Raw genomic sequence first — 19,442 nt, 5'->3', positions numbered from 1 at the left:
TTTTTTTATGTAAAAAAGAGAGAGAGAGCTCGTGCACATACATGGGGGGAGGAGCAGAGAGAGAGAGAGAGAGAGAGAGAGAGAGAGAGAGAGAATCCTAAGCAGGCTCTGCGCTGTAAGCGTAGAGCCCAACATGGGGCTTAGACTCACAAACCACGAGATCATGGCCTGAGCCAAAATCAAGAGTCAGATGCTAATTGACTGAACCACCTCAACACAAAGAATTTCAAATGGGTCTTTGGTTAAATGGAAGTCAGAAAAATAAAAAAGTTAAAAGAGACTTGTGAGATAGCACAAAGAAGAGCAAAGAGAAGAAGTTAGGTTATCACAACCTAGAAGTTGAGGGGCTCTGCCCAGTTGGAACAGGCAAGCAGCAAGCCTGGTTCTGGGACTACCAAAAAGAACCCGCTTATCAAAACCAACTGGGTTGGTTCATCTGGTCCCAGATGAAGGACCATTCCTAGCATGGTGTTGAACAGTGATAACAAACAGGAAGAAAGAAAACCCTTACCCTCATCCTATCATTTTTCCTCTGGTACTCCCTGTTGGCAAAATATAAAACTAGCAAAGAATGGAAAAGTAATGGATTTAGAGCTTACAAGCTTGATATTGATAGCTTAATAATTTAGGTGTTATCTAACATGAAAAATCCAGTGTGTGCCTACTATAAGTTCTAAAATGAAAGAATCAAGAGAATGAGGCAGAGAAAATATTTAGAATGGTTGAGAATTTTCTTGATTTGATGAAAAACACAAATCCTCAAAGTTAAAAGAAGAAGAAATGTAAACTGGATATAAATTACATGTAGACCCATGGTAATGAATTATAGAACCTATGACCCACAGATATTTGAAGTAATCAGTTTGGAGGGGCACCTGGGTGGCTCAGCCAGTTGAGCATCCAACTTCGGCTCAGGTCATGATCTCGTGGTTTTGAATTTGAGCCCCATGTCAGGCTCTGTGCTGACTGCTCAGAGCCTGGAGCCTGCTTCAGAATCTGTGACTCTCTCTTTCTCTGCCCCGCCCCCACTCACACTCAGTCTCTCAAAAAATAAAGGTTAAGAAAATGTTTTTATAGTAATCAGTTTGGAAAAGATAAATTACCTTAAAGGATGTTCTGTAACAGTGATAGACTTCTCAGGAGTAATAATAGGATTCAGGAGAAAATGGGTTGAATTTTATATTAATTTTCCAAGCCTCCATAACTAGATAGTTTAAAACAGAAATTTAATTTTCTCATAGTTCTGGAAGCTAGAAATCTGAATTTTAGATTATGGCAATCTCCATAGACTTACAAAAGAAGGGAACTTCCTTAACCAATATCCACTTTAATGGGAAACGTTAGAGGTATTCCTTCTTAAAGTCAAGAAGAAAAGATTTTTTTCTATCATTGCTTTTATTCTGTATTATATTGTTTCACAGGGTGTTCTCTATAAAGGAAGAATATTTGTGTATTTATATTATAGAACTACATACATATTAAATGTATAGTTTAAGGAATGTATGATTTGAAACTCCAATAAAATGTCAAGAAACTATCATAACTAATAAGAATAAAGCCAAGTAGTTGGATTCATTTTAAGTGTTAATATGAATAATTTGTAAACATGACTTAATAACAATGGGAATTTTTACTACATAATAGTGTCCTCTAAATATCATTTCCTTCCAGAAGGAACCAAGATTCTTTGGAGAAATGACTGATTTCAGTACTAGGGCAGAAAAAATATAAGGTGTGAGCCTAGATTATTTTATAAGAGAAAGCAAGGAAGCATCAAAGACTCCTGAAAGTTCTGTCAAAAGATATATTCTCACTGGCCAACATTGGATTTTTGTTTGTTTGTTTGTTTTATTTATTTTTGAGAGCGAGACAGAGTGCAAGTGGGGGAGGGGCAGAGAAAAGAGGGAGACACAGAATCCAAAGCAGGCTCCAGGCTCTGAGCTGTCAGCACAGAGCCCGACGCGGGGCTCAAACTCATGAACCATGAGACCATGACCTGAGCTGAACTCAGATCTGAACTGACTGAGCCACCCAGGCACCCGATCATTGGATATTTTTGAGCACTAAAAAAAGAAAATGAACAAAAAACATGAAATAAGTTTAAAATCTAGTTTATTTTTGAGAGAGTATGCACCCATGGAGTGGGCAAGGGCAAGATAGAGAAAGAGAGAATCCCAAGCAACCTTCATGCTGTCAGCTTGGAGCCAGATGCATAGGGCATCTGTAGGGCTCAGTCGGTTAAGCATCCAACTTTGGCTCAGGTCATGATCTCCCAGTTTGTAGGTTTGAGCCCCATATCAGGCTCTGTGCTGACAGCTCAGAGCCTGGAGTCTGCTTCAGATTCTGTGTCTCCCTCTCCCTGCCCCTCCCCAGCTCATGCTCGCTCTCTCTCTCTCAAAATAAATAAACATTAAAAAAAAAGAAAAAGAATGATAACACTGGTGGCAAGAACTTAAAAAGAAAGAAAGAAAACAACTGTGAGATCATTGACCTGAGCTGGTATCAGGGGTCAGACGCTTAACCAACTGACTTACCTAGGTGTCCCCATAATGATATTTTATAAAAATCAATGATTACCTTAGGAGTTTAATGGGACAACTTGTTATTTTCAGACCTAGTAAAATAGAAAGTCTGACAGACTGTATTTGAGAATATGCAAATAATTGGTGAGGAAGATAATTTGGTCAATAAATAATGGCAATTATAATAGAATAACAAATAATAAAAAAATGGAGCTGGGCAGAGCTTTTCTCAACCGAGGCTTCCAAGAGATTATTAAACCCTAAAGTAGAGATCAGCTAACTTTTTTTAAAGTTTTAAAATATAAAGCTTTTTATTTTTTTTTATTCATTATTTTAAGTAGGCTCCATGCCCAGTGTGGAACTTGAACTCACAACCCAGAGATCCAGAGTCATATGCTCCACTGACTGAGCCATCCAGGCACCCCTGAAATCAGCTAACTTTCTATAAACGGTCAGATAGTAAATATTTTAAGCTTAGAGATAATACAGGGCTGTGTTCCCATTAATCTTTCATTCTTTCCCTCTTTTCCTTTCTTTTTCTTTCTTTTCTTTTTCTTTCTTTTTCTCTTTTTCTCTTTTCTTTCTTTTCTTTCTTTCTTTCTTTCTTTCTTTCTTTCTTTCTTTCTTTCTTTCTTTCTTTCTTTCTAAAAACAATCAGCTAACCGTCCTACATTCTGTAGTTTGCCATTTGCAAACCCCTGCCCTAATACATCCATCGTATTTAATGAACTGACTTCTCTCCTATGCATTTTTACTAGGTATATACCTTGAAAGTACTGAGAAAATGATCATACAAATATTTTTGTCTGCAGCTTAATTCTATTTTGGAACTCTAGTTAATCATCAATTGAAAGACTGATGAGGAACTTAGTAATGGAAAGATGAAGTTAACGCTGATATAATACAAAATCACAAAAGACAGATAAGTAGATATTATATCTGCTGATGTAATGAAAAAAGATATATACAACACCATCTATGAAATAATATTGCCCAAAAAATCAAACATGTTTGTCTGATCAAAGCCTCTAGATATAATTCAATTTACAGAAATCCAAGAGGTATAGGAACACATTAACACCACAGTGAGGATGCCATCAGCTAAATCCAGAATGCAGGAAATTACACAAAGACAAAATGACCCAATTTTTCCAACAAATTGGAGGGAACACTATTACAAATTCAGCTAAATTTAGACACAGACAAATGCAGTATATAGACCTTTTTAGTTTTGATTTGAACAAACCAACTTAAAAAAATTATTGCACTAGAGAGAAAGTTTGACCTTGACTCAATATTTGATATTAAATAAATCCTTTTACATTCCTAAAGTTCATACAGAAGAGCAAAGGGCTAAGAATAGCCAAGATAATAATTTCCAAAAACAGTATCGTGGGGACACTTATTTTACAGATAACAAAATAAAAATAACAGTGAATAAAAGAATGGTATTGGGGTGCCTGGGTGGCTCAGTCAGTTAAGCTACAGGTCAAGATCTCACAGTTTTGTGAGTTCTAGTCCTGCACTGGGCTCGCTGCTGTCAGCACAGAGCCTGCTTTGGATCCTCTGTCCCCCATTCTCTCTGCCCCTCCCCTGCTGTTTCTCTCTCTCTCAAAAATAAATAAAAACATAAAAAAAGAGAATGATATTGGCATAGAGATAGAAATGAACCCAGTAAACTACATAGAAACAGGCCTTGGGAAGGAATGTGGGTTCTCCGGTACCACATAACCAGTACAATTGCTTACTAATCAGAGGAAGAAAATTATATGTCTGCTTCCCATTTGTGTTCCAGATGAACTAAAGGCCCAAACCAAATTGAAGACAGTATAGATGAATGTCTTCAAGATGTCAGAATAAAAAAGAATGTTATAAGTACAAAAAACACAAGCTATAAAGGGAGCAAGATTGATGTTCGGCTACACAAATTGTTCAAAACTTACATATGACACAAACATAAACAAAGTGACAAGATGAGTCAAAGTGGAAGATTTTTTTTTTTGAGAGAGAGAGAGAGAGAGGGTGCAAGTGAGTAAGGGGCAGAGAGAGGGGAAGAGAGAAGCTGGGCTCACCTGATGCAGGTCTGGGACTCCTGAACCGTGAGATCATGTCCTAAGCCGACATCAGATGCCTAACTGACTGAGCCACCCAGGCACCCTGGAAGAAGATAATTTTAACACATAATCAGCAACAAAGTCTTATTATCCAGATTATTAAAAGCATTTATCTAAATCAGAAACGTAGCAACCCAAAGAAAATAGGGCAAAGTAATCACTCCAGTCAGGAAAATGCAGATGAAAACATCAAAATTCCTTATCAATACTCAGTAGTTTGGCAAAAATGCGCCTTTTATCCTACCAAGTGAGTGTGAGTTCACTCAAATTGCTGTTGAGAGAAAAGCTGTACCCCTTTGGAAATCACCTTGACCAGGCCTGATGAAGTTCACTATCTGGAAGTTCCGCTGCTAGTTGTGGACCCTAAAAACCTCACATGCATGCGTGAGAAGATATGTCAAAAGAATTGTCATTATAATACCATTTACAAGATGCAGACATATTGCAACCAACTGGAAAGTGGATAATTAAGCTGTGGAGTACTGTATTAAAGTTAATAAAGCAAAAATCTTAAAATCTGCCAGTTTGTTAGGTTCATGGATATTCATTAACTTGGTTACATTGTTCTTTAGTCTTGAAATCGTATTTTAAAAAGTAATATAAGTCATTGATAGCCAAGTGCCTTTCACTAATTAAAGCAAATAAAGATTTAAGTTTATAAGGGATAATGTAAGAACAAAAACAAAATTAGCAGGGTCATGTCATACTCATAGCAGTGGGCAGATGTGGAGTCTGTCTCTCGGGTAAGAAAATAGAAGGTCTGTCCTGGCTTCTCCCTTCCATTTTTGTGTCTTTCTTTCTGACAGTGTTCTTTATCTTCCTGGCTCTTTTCTTTACTCCTGACCTTCCGGTTCCCTGCTGGCAGTGAGTGTCCCATCAGACTAATAGTGGAATGCCAAGTGTGTTTCTCATGGCTGTGGCTGTGAGCCAGAAAAAAAATCATCCGTGCCTTCCAGATCTTTGCCCATTCCAGCTGGCATCTTTCTCTCTTTCCCAGCCAAATTTATTACTACCCTGGCTTAGTAGGGTCCAGCTGCCAGTGGTGGGGGTGGATTGAAGAGCAAAGACAATTGGGGTGCAAGGATATTTTTGCAAATGCAAAACCTTGAGTGCTTACATGTGCATATAAAATCTTGTATATGTTTTGGATTGAGAATCTGGTCCTTAAAGGGGGATGTTGCTTTTCTGAGAGAACTAGGAAAGTCCTCAGGTATTGAAAGAAGGATAATCTTCATTCAATCTTTTTTTTTTCTTTTTCTTCTAATTCTGTTTTTTTCAGCCTTGCTCTTTCCTCCCTCTCCATCCCAGTGCCTGCCATACCACCCTCATCCCTCCCCCCAACCATTGATTTCAATATGCATAAAGGAAATGAGTTCCACAAGATTATATTTTTCATAAAGCATTCCTTCTATAGAATCATCCTAATTATCAAAAGAGGATGGCAGAAGAAGCAAGAATAATTTTATGATACTGTTTTGGTGATCTTTGTTTCTTCTCAAAATGCTTAACATATAATCTAATCCTCTAAAAAGCACTTACCTCACTTGTACCGTAATGCACTGTGTTCATTGTAGATCGAGCAAAGAGGAGAAAGCTCAGGGAAGAAAGGGCGTGGCTGCTGGCCCAAGGGAAGGAGCTCCCCCCAGAACTTTCCCATCTGGACCCTAACTCCCCCATGAGAGAAGAAAAAAAGACTAAAGACCTGTGAGTATTTAATGATACTAACAGTAGCAAACAGTAACATTTAGGAAGCACTCAGGAATTGTGCTAAGCACTTTGCTCATTTAATTCTTACAACAACCCTGTGTGGTAGGTAATATTCAGTGTTCATAAGCTTCTCATTCTTCTGTATGCCTTTCTGTATTACTGTTACTTAGATTATAAAAATATTCATTAAGGGAAAATATAGCCCAAGAAATAATGTGCTATGAAATAACTAACATTATAGAATCATAAGTGTGGATCATCTGAGTCAACCCCAGCATTTTATGGATGAGGAAAATGATACTCCGTTTTTTGCTTAGGTTTACTAACCATCATCTTCACAATTCTTTTCTGGAGATTATCAGTGTCACAAACTTACCTTAAAAACAGTTTATTGGGACTCTTCCAAACCTTGGTACAATCAGCTGCCTGTCTGTGATTAAAGTAAGAGAGCTAAGGAGAGAAGGTTATCAAAGTTACTATTTCTTATTTTGTGATTCACAGCTTTGAGTTGGATGATGATTTCACTGCCATGTATAAAGGTCAGTTCCCATTCTCAACTATTAACTATTTCTGATAGAAATACTCTTGTGTGACTGAGTTAATGCAGCTCTCTTCTTTGGCTTTCAGTTCTCGATGTGGTAAAGGCTCACAAGGATTCTTGGCCCTTTTTAGAACCTGTGGATGAATCGTATGCCCCAAACTATTACCAGATTATTAAGGTAGAGGCTGCCTTTACAGTTATACCTTCTATGGTGTGTGTTTCTTTCTTGATTTTTGTCACTGTTTTTAAGTTCACCTGTTGTTCTTGAGAATCAGAGTTGCTGGATATATGCCATGCTCCTGAGCATCTCATAATAGCATGATTCCTTTGCCTCACAGGGACTACAAGATGGTTTTTCTCCAGCATGTTATAATTTAATGTGTCCTATTTTAGGTCCCCATGGATATCTCAAGCATGGAGAAGAAACTGAATGGAGGTTTATACTGTACCAAGGAGGAATTTGTAAATGACATGAAGACTATGTTCAGGAATTGTCGAAAATACAATGGGGAAAGTAGTGGTAAGTGGGGAAGGAGTCTGCTATGGATACACTTATTATACCATTTCAACCAAGAATAAAATGCCTTCTTTTTTAGAAATACACAAAAATAGAAGTGCATCTCTTTCAGAAGTGAATCAGACCTTTCTTTGGGGCTATGAACACAATGCACATTAAAAGCCATAGGATTGGCCATTCTAACCACTTACACAATATGTGCCAGAACCACTCCTATCCTGTGTGACAAGAGAGTATATCTGGTGGCTAACTGGGCTCAGGTTAGTTTTCATTATCTTCAAGACCAGGCTGGGCTTAGTTTGTACTGCACTTCCTTCATTCAGCAAGTTAACCACTGACAAGACTGACCCTAGATTTTTAAGTCATCTTGAGAAGTCCATAGAGTATATATCCAATAATAAATAATATAAAAGGCTCTAGTAGCTTAAATGCTTTAGTTTAAAAACTAAGCAGCTTCTAACTAAATACAGTCACTGTATTTAATAATTCTGCATTTTAGCCTTTATTTGTACTCATTTAAGGTAATAGTCCTAGAGTCATCTTCCAGCCATACAGCCTAGAGCCTCTTAGGACAAAAACAGTACCTTCTTCTTGTGTCCATAGCTGTACAACATAATATGCACTCAAGCGAGATTAAGCTCCAGAGTTTACCCAAATAGCATCTTTTATTGTCTATTGGTAGGAGATTTTTTTTTTATGTCCTGTAAAAGCTGTATCTGGAAGTCAATCCTTGTATCTTCCCACAGAATATACCAAGATGTCTGATAATTTAGAGAGGTGTTTCCATCGGGCAATGATGAAGCATTTTCCTGGGGAAGATGGAGACACAGATGAAGAATTTTGGATCAGAGAGGATGAAAAGCGAGAGAAGAGACGGAGCCGGGCTGGGAGAAGTGGCGGAAGCCACGTTTGGACCCGCTCCAGGGACTCTGAAGGGCCCAGCAAGAAACAGCAACCAGTGGAGAATGGAGGAAAGTCCTTGCCACCTGCACGCCGAGCTCCCTCTTCTGGAGATAATCCTAGCAGTAGTTCCACACAGCTCCCTCGGGAGGGGAGCACCTCAAACGGCCGAGGCTTTTCTCGTCCCCTACATTATGGGGGGATGCCCAACCAGGCACCCCTTTTAAACCAGATGGTAAGGAATAGCTTAAAATTCTGTTGTGATTGCTCCTAGTTGGTGAATTCAAAGAGAGGTGAAGCCTTTTTAATCGGTTCCTCTTCCAAAATAATTTTTCTGTATGTGGATGATTTCTTTGCCTCTCATCTGTCCATTCTTTCTTCATTTTTCCTCTTATTTTAAATCTTTCTCTTAATCTGACATACTCTCGGTATGGGCCAAAGTTGGGATTTTAAAAAAACTCTTTGTGTACGAAGCGCAGAAATACATACAGTACTTAAAATACACAGAATATCTGTAGCATTAAAATTATATGTTGCAGGGCAGTTGGGGGAAAATTGGCTTAAGAGGCTCTTGGGGAAGGAAGCAGTTATGAAAAAAAGATTAAGAAACAGCAGTCTGTCCTATAGAGAGAGATTGCTTTCGGCCCAGGAACTAGCCCTGATCTGGGTGAGCCCATGTGCTGACGTTCTTCCCTTTCTTGGCCCTATGCTGAGTTGTTCAAGGTCTTTGTGTTATTTTAGCAGTACATCCATATGCAGGAACGTCCTTGTTTTCTACTTAATGTCTTCTGTGCTTTTTTTTTTTTTTTTTTTTTTAACCTCTCCCCAACTTGCCTTTACTCAACACCCTCCAGAGGCCAGCAGTACCAGGAACATTTGGCCCTCTTCGAGGATCAGATCCTGCCAATTTATATGTCTCCTCTAGAGTCCCAGAACCACACCCTGGAGAGCCTGTACAGCAGCATCAGCCTTTTGCCATGCAAGTAAGCAACCTGATACTCAGAATATGCAGATGCAAAGGATTTCACGATAAATTTCAGAAATCTAGTCTCTTCCCAGGTTAAATTTAATTCATTATCTCCTATTCTGTAGGGTCTGTTATTATAGATTAAGCACATTACTTATTCTATGCATCTGTTGAACATTGCTTTCTTCTCTTTTCTTGTTGCCAGCCTCCAGTTGGAATTAACAACCACCGAGGACCCAGGCTAGGCACACCAGAAGAGAAGCAAGTGTGTGGGGGACTGACACACCTTACTAACATGGGATCACATCCTGGATCCTTGCAGCTTAGGCAGATGGGTGGCCCCAGTCAGGATGGAAATATTTATCCCCCAACTCAATTCCAGTCAGGATTTATTCCTCCCAGGCATGGTGGGGCTCCAGCCCGACCCCTAGACTTTCCTGAAAGCTCAGAAATTCCTCCCAGCCACATGTACCGATCATACAAGTACCTGAATCGAGTACACTCTGCTGTCTGGAATGGGAACCATGGTGCTACAAACCCAGGACCCTTGGGCACAGATGAGAAGCCCCCCATGGGGCCAGGACCCTCTCACCAACCTCGCACTCTTGGTCATATGATGGATTCCCGAGTGATGAGACCTCCTCTCCCCCCAAACCAGTGGACTGAACAATCAAGCTTTCTACCTCATGGAGTTGCTTCTTCAGGGTATATGCGACCACCCTGTAAATCTGGTGGACTTCGGTTACAGCCACCTCCAGCCCCAACGCCAAGTTCTTTATTTGGAGCACCCTCCCAGGCTCTGCGGGGGGTGCAAGGAGGGGACTCCATGATGGACAGCCCAGAGATGATTGCCATGCAGCAGCTTTCTTCCCGAGTTTGCCCACCAGGTGTGCCTTACCACCCCCGACAGCCTACACCGCCCCATTTACCTGGCCCTTTTCCACAGGTAGCTCACTCGGCATCAGTAAGTGTGTCAGCCCCCAAGCCTACCTTGGGGAATCCTGGGAGGACACAGGATAACAGTGAAACACAAGAGCCTGAAAATGACCGAGGTAATTTACACCATCACTTTTGTCTGACTTCTGACATTTAAGCTATTAATTCATAAGGGATCTTTTTTATGAAGACTATCAAACTCATTTACAGCCTCTTTTTCTTGAACCACTCACTCAGGATTGGGCCAAAGATCTGAAAGGATTTCTGGTGGTAATGATCATTATACAAATGTAGTCCTTACCATAATGTGCAGTCTTTTTGAGACTTGTACGTATAGTAATTCAGTTCTCAAAACAAACTTTTGAGCTAGCTACTATTTAATGATCCTTGTTTGTACAGGTGGAAAATCTGAGGCACAAAGGTTTAGATTGGTTGCCCTCATCTCACTAGTAAGTGGTGGAGCTGACATTTGAACCCAGACCTACTCAGTCCAGCACCCATGCTTTCAACCATGGCATCATCAAACTGCCTTTAAAAATGGCTGTCTTGGTGCACCTGGGTGGCTCAATCTGTTAAGCCTCTGACTCTTGACTTCAGCTCAGTCATGATCTCAAAGGTTTGTGAGGTCGAGCTCCACGCTTCTAACGCAGGGTCTGCTTGGGATTCTCTCTCCCCTTCCCTCTCCCTCTCTCTCTCTCTCAGAATAATTAAACTTTAAAAAAATATTATTATTAACGGCTGTCTTAAAATTTATCATTATGAAATAACTTTTTAGTACTTAAAGCCTAATTATTTCCATCCTTCTATTCCTTGGACACATAGCTATAGCTACTAAGAATGAAAAAAAGTGAGACCTAGCAAATCCTGAAGAAATGTCTTAGAAATGTCGTTTAAGAGAGTAAACCTGAAAATTGAGAAGAAAAATTAAAAGAGTAATTTGTGTAATTAGTGCTTTTTTCTGGGATAGAGGTCAACCACGTATTGTATATAATTTTCTTAATGCATGACTGGAGAATAGACACCTAGACTTTTATCAAATATGAAAATTCCACATAAGATTGATGGTAGGCCTAGAACGCAATTACTTTTTGTTTTAATTAATGTATTTAGTTACTAGGATATCTACTGAAACTTTTTTTTTTTTTTTTAACTTCCACTGTAGTTAACATATAGTGTTATATTCGTTTCAGGTATACAATATAGTGATTCAACAGCTCTATACATTACACAGTGCTCATGATAAGTGTACTCTTTGTCTCCTTTGCCTGTTTCACCTGTCCCCACACTCACCTCCCCTCTGGTAACCATTAGTTTGTTCTCTATAGTTTTTCAGTTTGTCTCTCTTGTTTTTCAGTTTGTTTCTCTTTTCTTTGTTTTTTTATATTTCACTTAGCATTAATACCCTGTAGATTCCTTCATGTTATTGCATATGGCAATGTTTTGTTGTTTTTGATGGCTGAGTAATACTCCATTGTACATATGTACCACTTTATCCATTCATTTTTTTTTTTTTAATGTTTATTTATTTTTGAAGAGAGACAGAGACAGAATGCGAGTGGGTTAAGGCAGAGAGAGAGAGGGAGGCACAGAATCCGGGCTCTGAGCCGTCAGCACAGAGCCTGACATGGGGCTCGAACTCACAAGCTGTGAGATCATGACCTGAGTCGAAGTCGGTCACTTAACCAACTGAGCCACCCAGGCACCCCTATCCATTCATCTCTTGATGGTCACTTGGGTTGCTTCCATATCTTGGCTATTATAAATAATGCTGCAATAAACACAGGTGTGCATACACCTTTTCAAATTAGCGTTTCATATTCTTTGGGTAAATACCCAGTAGTGGAATTAATGGATCATGTGGTAATTCTATTTTTAATTTTTTGAGGAACCTCCTACTGTTTTCCACAGTGGCTGTACCAGTTTGCTTTCCCACCAACAGTGCAAGAGGGTTCTTTTTTCTCCACATCTTCACCAACATTTGTTGTTTCTTATTTTTCTTATTTTAGCCATTCTGACAGACATGAGGTGATATCTCATTCTGTTTTGATTTCTATTTCCATGATAATAAGTGATGTTGAGCATCTGTTCATGTGTCTGTTAGTGATCCGAATGTCTTCTTTGGAGAATTGTCTGTTCATTTCATCTGCCCATTTTTTAATCGGATTATTTATTTTTTTGGGTGCTGAGTTATATAAGTTCTTAATATATTTGGCTACTCACTCTTTATCAGACATGTCATTTGCATATCTTTTAGTTTTATTGACTGTTTCCTTTGCTCTGCAGAAGCTTTTTATTTTGATGTAGTCCCAATACTTAATTTTTGCTTTCATTTCCCTTGCCTCAGGAGACTTATTTTTAAAATGTTGCTATGGCCAATGTCAGAGAAATTACTGTTTGTGTTCTCTTCCAAGGTTTTGATTTCGGCCTCACATTTAGGTCTTTAATCCATTTTGAGTTGGTTTTTGTGTAAGGTGTGAGAAAATTGGTCCACTTTCATCCTTTTGCATGTGGTTGTCCAGTTTTCCCAACACCATTTGTTGACGAGACTGTCTTTTTCCCATTGTGTATTCTTGCCTCCTTTGTCAAAGATTAATTGGCCATATAATTGTGGGTTTATTTCTGGGCTCTCTGTTTTGTTTTCGATCTATATGACTTTTTCTGTGCCAGTACCATTCTGTTTTGATTATTACAACTTTGTAGTATAGCTTGATACCTGGGATTGGGACACCTCCAGCTTTGTTTTTCTTTTTCAAGATCACTTTGGCTATTTGGGGTCTTTTGTGGTTCCATACAAATGTTAGGATTATTTTTTCTAGTTCTGTGAAAAATGCTGTTAGTGTTTTGATAGGGATTGCATTAAATGTGTAGATTGCTTTGGGTGGCATGGACATTTTAACAATATCTGTTTTTCTAATCCGTTGGCATGGAATGTCTTTCCATTTGTGTCATCTTCAGTTTCTTTCATCAGTGTTTTATAGTTTTCAGAGTTTAGACCTTTCACCTCCTTGGTTAAAGTTTCTTCCTAGGTATTTTATTACTTTTGGTAAAATTGTAAATGGGAGTTTTTTTCTTATTTTCTCTTTCTACTACTAGTGTATAGAAATTGAACAGATTTATGTATATTGATTTTTGTACTTGTGACTTTATTGAAGTCATTTATGGTTGTAGTAGTTTTTGGTGGAGTGTTTAGTGTTTTCTATATGTAGTATCATGTCATCTGGAAGTAATAAAAGTTTTCCATTTTCCATACCAGTTTGGATGCCTTTTATTTCTTTTTGTTGTCTGATTGCTGTGGCTAGAACTTCCAGTACTCTGTTGAATAAAGGTACTGCTGAAAGTGGACATTCTTTTCTTCTTCCTGATCTTAGGAAAAAGCTCTCAATTTTTCAGCATTGAGTGTGATGTTAGCTATGAGTTTTTAATATGTGGCCTTTATTATATTGAGGTATGTTCCCTCTAAACCTACTTTGTTGAAGGTTTTTTATCATGAATGGGTTTTGTACTTTGTCGAATGTTTTTTCTGCATCTATTGAAATGATCACATATTTTTAATCCTTTCTCTTGTTGAGGTGATGTATCATGTTGATTAATTTGCCCTTGCATCCTAGGAATAAATCCCACTTGATCATGGTGAATGATTTTTTTTAGTGTATTGTTGTGTTTGGTTTGTTGAACATTTTTGTGTCTTCGTTCATCACAGATACTGGCCTATAGGTCTCTTGTTTTTGTTTGTTTGTTTTGTTTTTGTTGTTTTGTTTTTTTTTTTTTTTTGGTAGTATCTTTATCCGGTGTTGGTATCAGGGTAATGTTGGTCTTGTAGTATGAATTTGGCAGCTATCCTTCGTCTTCTATCTTCCAGAATAGTTTGAGAAGAATAGGTATTAACTTGTCTTTAAATGTTTGGTAGAATTCACCTGTAAAGCTGTCTGGTCCTGGACTTTTGTTTGTTGGAAGTTTTTTGATTATTGACTCTATTTGCTGGAAATGGCCTGTTCAAATTTTCCATTTCTTCCTGATTCAGTTTTGTTAGGTTATGTTTCTAGTAATTTATCCATTTCTTCTTGGTTGTTCAATTTGTTGGCATCTAATTTTTCATAATCTCTTATAATCCTTTGTATTTCTGTGGTGTTGGTTGTTATTTCTCTCTCTCTCTCTCTCTCTCTCTCTCTCTGAGTTTGGCTAAAGATTTGTCAATTTCATTGATCTTTTCAAAGAACCAGCTCCTGGTTTCATCTACTATATTGTTTTTTTAGTTTCTATTTTGTTTGTTTCTCCTTTAATCTTTATTATTTTCTTCTACTGGTTTGGGCTTTATTCTTTTTCTAGCTCCTTTAGGTATGAGGCTAGGTTGTTTATTTGAGATTTTTCTTTTTGAGGTAGACCTACATTGCTATAAACATCCCTCTTTTTTTTTTTTTTTTTTAATGTTTATTTACTTTTGAGAAAATGTGCAAATGAGCAGGAGAGAACCAGAGAGGGAGACCAAGGATCTGAAGCGGGCTCTGTGCTGATAGTGGAGGCCTGGTATTGGGCTCAATCTCACAAACTGTGAGATCATGACCTGAGCCAAAGTTGTATGCTTAACCGACTAAGTCACCCAGGTGCCCCTAAACATCCCTCTTTGGAATAGTTTTTGCTATATCCAAAAGATTTTGGACTGTAGTATTTTCATTTGTCTCCATGTGTTTTTTGATTGCCTCTTTGATTTCTTGATTAACCCATTCATTCTTTAGTAATATGTTATTTCACTTTCATGTGTTCTTTCCAGATTTCTTGTGGTTGATTTCTACTTTCATGCCATTATGGTCAGAAAAGTTGCATGGTACAACTTCAGTCTTTTCAAATTTGTTGAGACTTGTTTTGTGGCCTGTCATGTGATCTGTTCTGGAGAATGTTCCATGTGCACTTGAAAAGAATGTGTATTCTGCCCTTTTAGGATGGAATTCTTTAGAATATATCTGGTAGATCCATATGGTCAAGTATGTCATTCAAAAAGCAACTGTTTCCTTGCTGATTTTCTGTTTCGATCTTTCTGTTCATGTAAGTGTGGTATTAAAGTCTCCTACTATTGGGGCACTTGGGTGACTTAGTTAAGCGCCTGACTCTGTTTCAGCCCAGGTCGTCATCTCACAGTTCGTGAGTTACAAGTCCCACATCCAGCTCTGTGCTGACAGTGCAGAGCCTGCTTTGGATCCTCTTTCTCCCGCTCTGCCCTTCCCCTGCTCTCACATGTGCACACTCTGTCTCTTTCCCTCCCTCCTAACTTCCCTCCCTCCCTCTCTCTCAAAATAAATTTTTTTTAATGTTTATTTTTGAAAGACAGAGTGTGAGCGGGGGAGGGACAGGGAGACAGGGAGACACAGAATCTGAAGCAGGCTCCAATCCAGGCTCCAAGCTGTCACCACAGAGCCTGACGCAGGGCTCAAACTCAAGAGCCATGAGATCATGACCTGAGCCAAAGTCAGCTCCCCAACTGACTGAGCCACCCAGGTACCCCTAAATAAATAAACTTTTAAAAATAAAATAGGGGTGCCTGGGTGGCTCAGTTGGTTAAGCGTCCGACTCTTGATTTCAAATCGGGTCATGATCTCACAGTTCATGAGTTCGAGCCCCAGTGGGGCTCTGCGCTGACATCATGGAACCTGCTTCAGATTCTCTCCCATCTTTCTGCCCCTCCCCTCCTCATGCCTTCTTTCTCAAAATAAATAAACTTTAAAAAGTTTATGTTAAAAATAATAAAGTCTCCTACTATTATTCCTAGTGATTACTTCCTTATGTTTGTTATTAGTTGCTTTATGTATTTGGGTGCTGCCATGTTAAGTGCATAAATATTTACAGTTGCTGTTTCTTGTTGAATCTGTCCCTTACTGATTATGTAGTGTCCTTTGTCTCTTGTTATTAATAGTCTTTGTTTAAAGTCTGTTTTGTCTGATACAAGTATTGCTACCTGGGCTTTCTTCTGGCATTCATTTGCATGATAAAGGCTTCTCCTTCCCTTCACTTTCAATCTGTGGGTGTTTTTCAGTCTGAAATGAGTCTCTTATAGGCTGCATATCGATGGGTTTTGTTTTTGTTTTTGTTTTTGTTTTTGTTTTTTTAATCCATTCCATCACCCTGTCTTTTGATTGGAATGTTTAGCCCATTTACATTCAAGGTAATATGTAGGTATGTACATATTGCTATTTTGTTACTTGTTTTATGAATGTTTTTGTAGATCCCTGTTCCACTGTTCCTTCTCTTGCTCTCTTCTGTCATGACTTAGTGCCTTTCTGTAGTGATAATAGTTGGATTCCTTTCTCTTTATTTTTTGTATATTAGTTGCCAGTTTTTGATCTGTGATTACCATTATGTATGTATGTATATGTATATATATATTTGTATGTGTATTCATATACATTCGCCATCTTCTGCATATAATATGTAAGTTGATGGTCACTTACGTTTGAACCTATTTTTTTTTTTTTAATTTTTTTTTTTTAACATTTATTTATTTTTGAGACAGAGAGAGACACAGCATGAATGGGGGAGGGGCAGAGAGAGAGAGAGGGAGACACAGAATCCGAAGCAGGCTCCAGGCTCCGAGCCATCAGCCCAGAGCCCGACGCGGGGCTCGAACTCGAGGACCGCGAGATCGTGACCTGGCTGAAGTCGGACGCTTAACCGACTGAGCCACCCAGGCGCCCCCGTTTGAACCTATTCTTAACTCCCACCATCCCACTCCCAGGTTTTAGGTATATCCTATCATACTTTCTATCCTTTTATTTGTAAATCACTTGACTGATTTTTATAGATATACTTAATTTTACTGCTTTTGTGCTTCCTACCTTTTTTACTCCTGCTTATGGTCTTTCCTTTCCACTCAGTCCCCTTTAACATTTCTCATAGGGCTGGTGTAGTGGTCATGAATTCCTTTATTTATTTATTTATTTACTTTTTTGGGGGGTCTGGGAAACTCTCCTATTATGAATGAGAGCCCTCCTGAATAGAGTATTCTTGGCTGCTGTTTTTTTTTCTTTCAGAACTTTGAATACATTATACCACTCCCTCTGGCCTGCAAAATTTCTGCTAAAAAATGAGCTGAAACAGGGTTTCCCTTGTATGTAACAGTTTTCTTTTCTCTTGCTACTTTTAAAATTTGTTCTTGGGGCACCTGGGTGGCTCAGTCAGTTAAGCCTCTGACTTTAGCTCAGGTCATGATCTCACAGTCCATTAGTTCAAGCCCCACATGGGGCTCTGTGCTGACAGTTCAGAGCCTGGAGCCGGATTCAGATTCTGTGTCTCCCTTTCTTTCTGCCCCTCCCCCACTCACACTCTGTCTCTGTCTCTCAAAAATGAATAAATGCTAAAAATTTTGGGGAGGGGGTGCCTGGATGGCTCAGTCGCTTAAGCATCCAACTTCGGTTCAGGTCATGATCTCGCGATTTGTGAGTTCGAGCCCTGCTTCAGGCTCTGTGCTGACAGCTCAGAGCCTGGAGCCTGCTTCAGATTCTGTGCCCATCTCCCTGCCCCTCCCATACTCATGCTCTGTCTCTCAATAATAAGTAAACGTTAAAAATTTTTAAAAAAATTTTTTTTAACTTGCTCTTTATTACTACATTTTTGTCATTTTAATTCCTGTGTGTGTCTTCGTGTGAACCTCCTTGGGTTGATTTTGTTGAGGACTCGCTATGCTTCCTAGATCTAAATTTCTGCTTCCTTCCCCAGATTCAGGAAGTTTTCAGCCATTATTTCTTCAAATAAATTTTCTGCCCCCTTTTCTCTCTCTTCTGAGATCCATACACTTGTCACTGAGTTCCCTAAATCTTTTTTTTTCTTTTTTTTCTTTTTTTTTTTTTTTTTTGCCTGTGAAGCTTGATTGCTTTCCATTACTTGGTCCTCCCAGTCACTGATTTTTTCTTCTGCTTCCTCTAGTCTGTCTGTTTATTCCCTCTAGTGTATTTTTAATTTCAGTTATTGAGTTCTTCATCTCTGATTTGTTTTGTTTTGTTTTGTTTTCTGTTTGTTGAGAGTTTCACTGAAGAGTTCCACTCCTTTCTAACTTGAGTATCTTTATGACCATTACTTTAAATTCTCTATTGAGCATATTACTTACCTGTTTCATTTAGCTCTCTTGCTGTGATTATGTCTTGCTTGGTTCTTTCCTTTGGGACATAGTCCTCTATGTCCTTGTTTTGTCTAACTCTGTGTTAGGAAAGTCAGCTATGTCTCCTGCTCTTAAAAATAGTGGCGTTGTGAAGAAGAGGTCCTGTAGTGCCCTTCAGTGCAGTGTCCCCTGTTCACCACGACCTAGCACTTTAGGGGTGTCTCCTATGTGTGTTGTGTGCACCCTGGTATTGTAGCTGAGCCACATTTGCCTTCATTCCAGTTGTGTGCAATGGCTCTCTTTGTCTTGGGTAAGGTTTGATCCCTGTGTTGTCAGTGGCCCAATCTGGGGCTGCCTTGGGCTTGAGCTGAATCAATCCAGGCATTTGCTAGAGATGCAGTAGCACCAAACTGCTGGGCACTTTCCTTCTATTGTCCTCCGAGAAGCTTTCAGTGGTGGACTTGGCCTTCAGTCAGAACACCTGTCTTCCCCCAGCCCACTGCTAGGGCCATAGTCAGACTGGTATGTGTAGTTATCTTCCCCGTTCTCTGGGGCAGGAGGAGTCTCTTTGCAGTAGTGTTTGGCCTTGTTGGGGCTGCCTGTACCTTGCCAGGCTTGTGCCGTCACTTTGGATGGGCTCTGGCCAAGGGCATATTGGAGGGGCCAGGTCAACAGGGCAATGGGGGTAGGGCCCATACAGTTCCAGGAAGCTCCAAGCCAGTCCGATGCAGGAGGGAACTGCAGCTGCCCAGGAAAAGTTCACCTGGGCTTGGATGGAGTGTTTCTGCAGGAGAATGCTGGGGCTGGGCTCTTTGTTAGCAACCCAGGTAACAAGTATTGGCACTGCTCTGATTCCTACAGGTGTCCATCTATCTAGCCTTGGGCAGGTGAGACAATGTTGCCTTTCAACTCTTTTGTTCTTAGAGAGGTGTCCCAAAAATCCCTACCCTCTAGCATACACTCAAGATTAGTAAATAAATCTCCTTACCATATATATACACCAGGTCTTCAAACTGCTGCTTCTAAGCTTTATCTCAGTGGGGCTGTTTATGTTTGTTGTGCTGTCTCTTTTAAGGGCAGGGACTCTGCCCTCCTGTCTCTCCCAGAGCCAAGCCCACTGATTTTTAGTTTCGGGTGTTAAGTCATCCGCCCCCA

General features: G+C 39.4%; 1 protein-coding gene across 1 annotated transcript in view; it reads left to right on the top strand.

Moving 5' to 3' along the window:
• Positions 1-19,442, top strand: part of LOC124502645 (cat eye syndrome critical region protein 2) — a 77,842-nt gene that overhangs the window by 51,306 nt on the left and 7,094 nt on the right. The window contains exons 9-15 of the mRNA XM_047067361.1: positions 6,211-6,340; positions 6,845-6,882; positions 6,971-7,062; positions 7,278-7,404; positions 8,148-8,536; positions 9,156-9,284; positions 9,474-10,320. Of these exons, the coding sequence (XP_046923317.1) occupies positions 6,211-6,340; positions 6,845-6,882; positions 6,971-7,062; positions 7,278-7,404; positions 8,148-8,536; positions 9,156-9,284; positions 9,474-10,320 (1,752 nt within the window). The remainder of the gene's footprint in view (positions 1-6,210; positions 6,341-6,844; positions 6,883-6,970; positions 7,063-7,277; positions 7,405-8,147; positions 8,537-9,155; positions 9,285-9,473; positions 10,321-19,442) is intronic.

Source organism: Lynx rufus, unplaced genomic scaffold (assembly GCF_022079265.1).
Source record: "Lynx rufus isolate CCGP_SWC_20201006 ecotype Redwood Valley unplaced genomic scaffold, mLynRuf1.p SCAF_7, whole genome shotgun sequence".
Lineage (NCBI taxonomy): Eukaryota > Metazoa > Chordata > Mammalia > Carnivora > Felidae > Lynx > Lynx rufus.
This window is presented reverse-complemented; position numbering and strand designations above follow the sequence as displayed.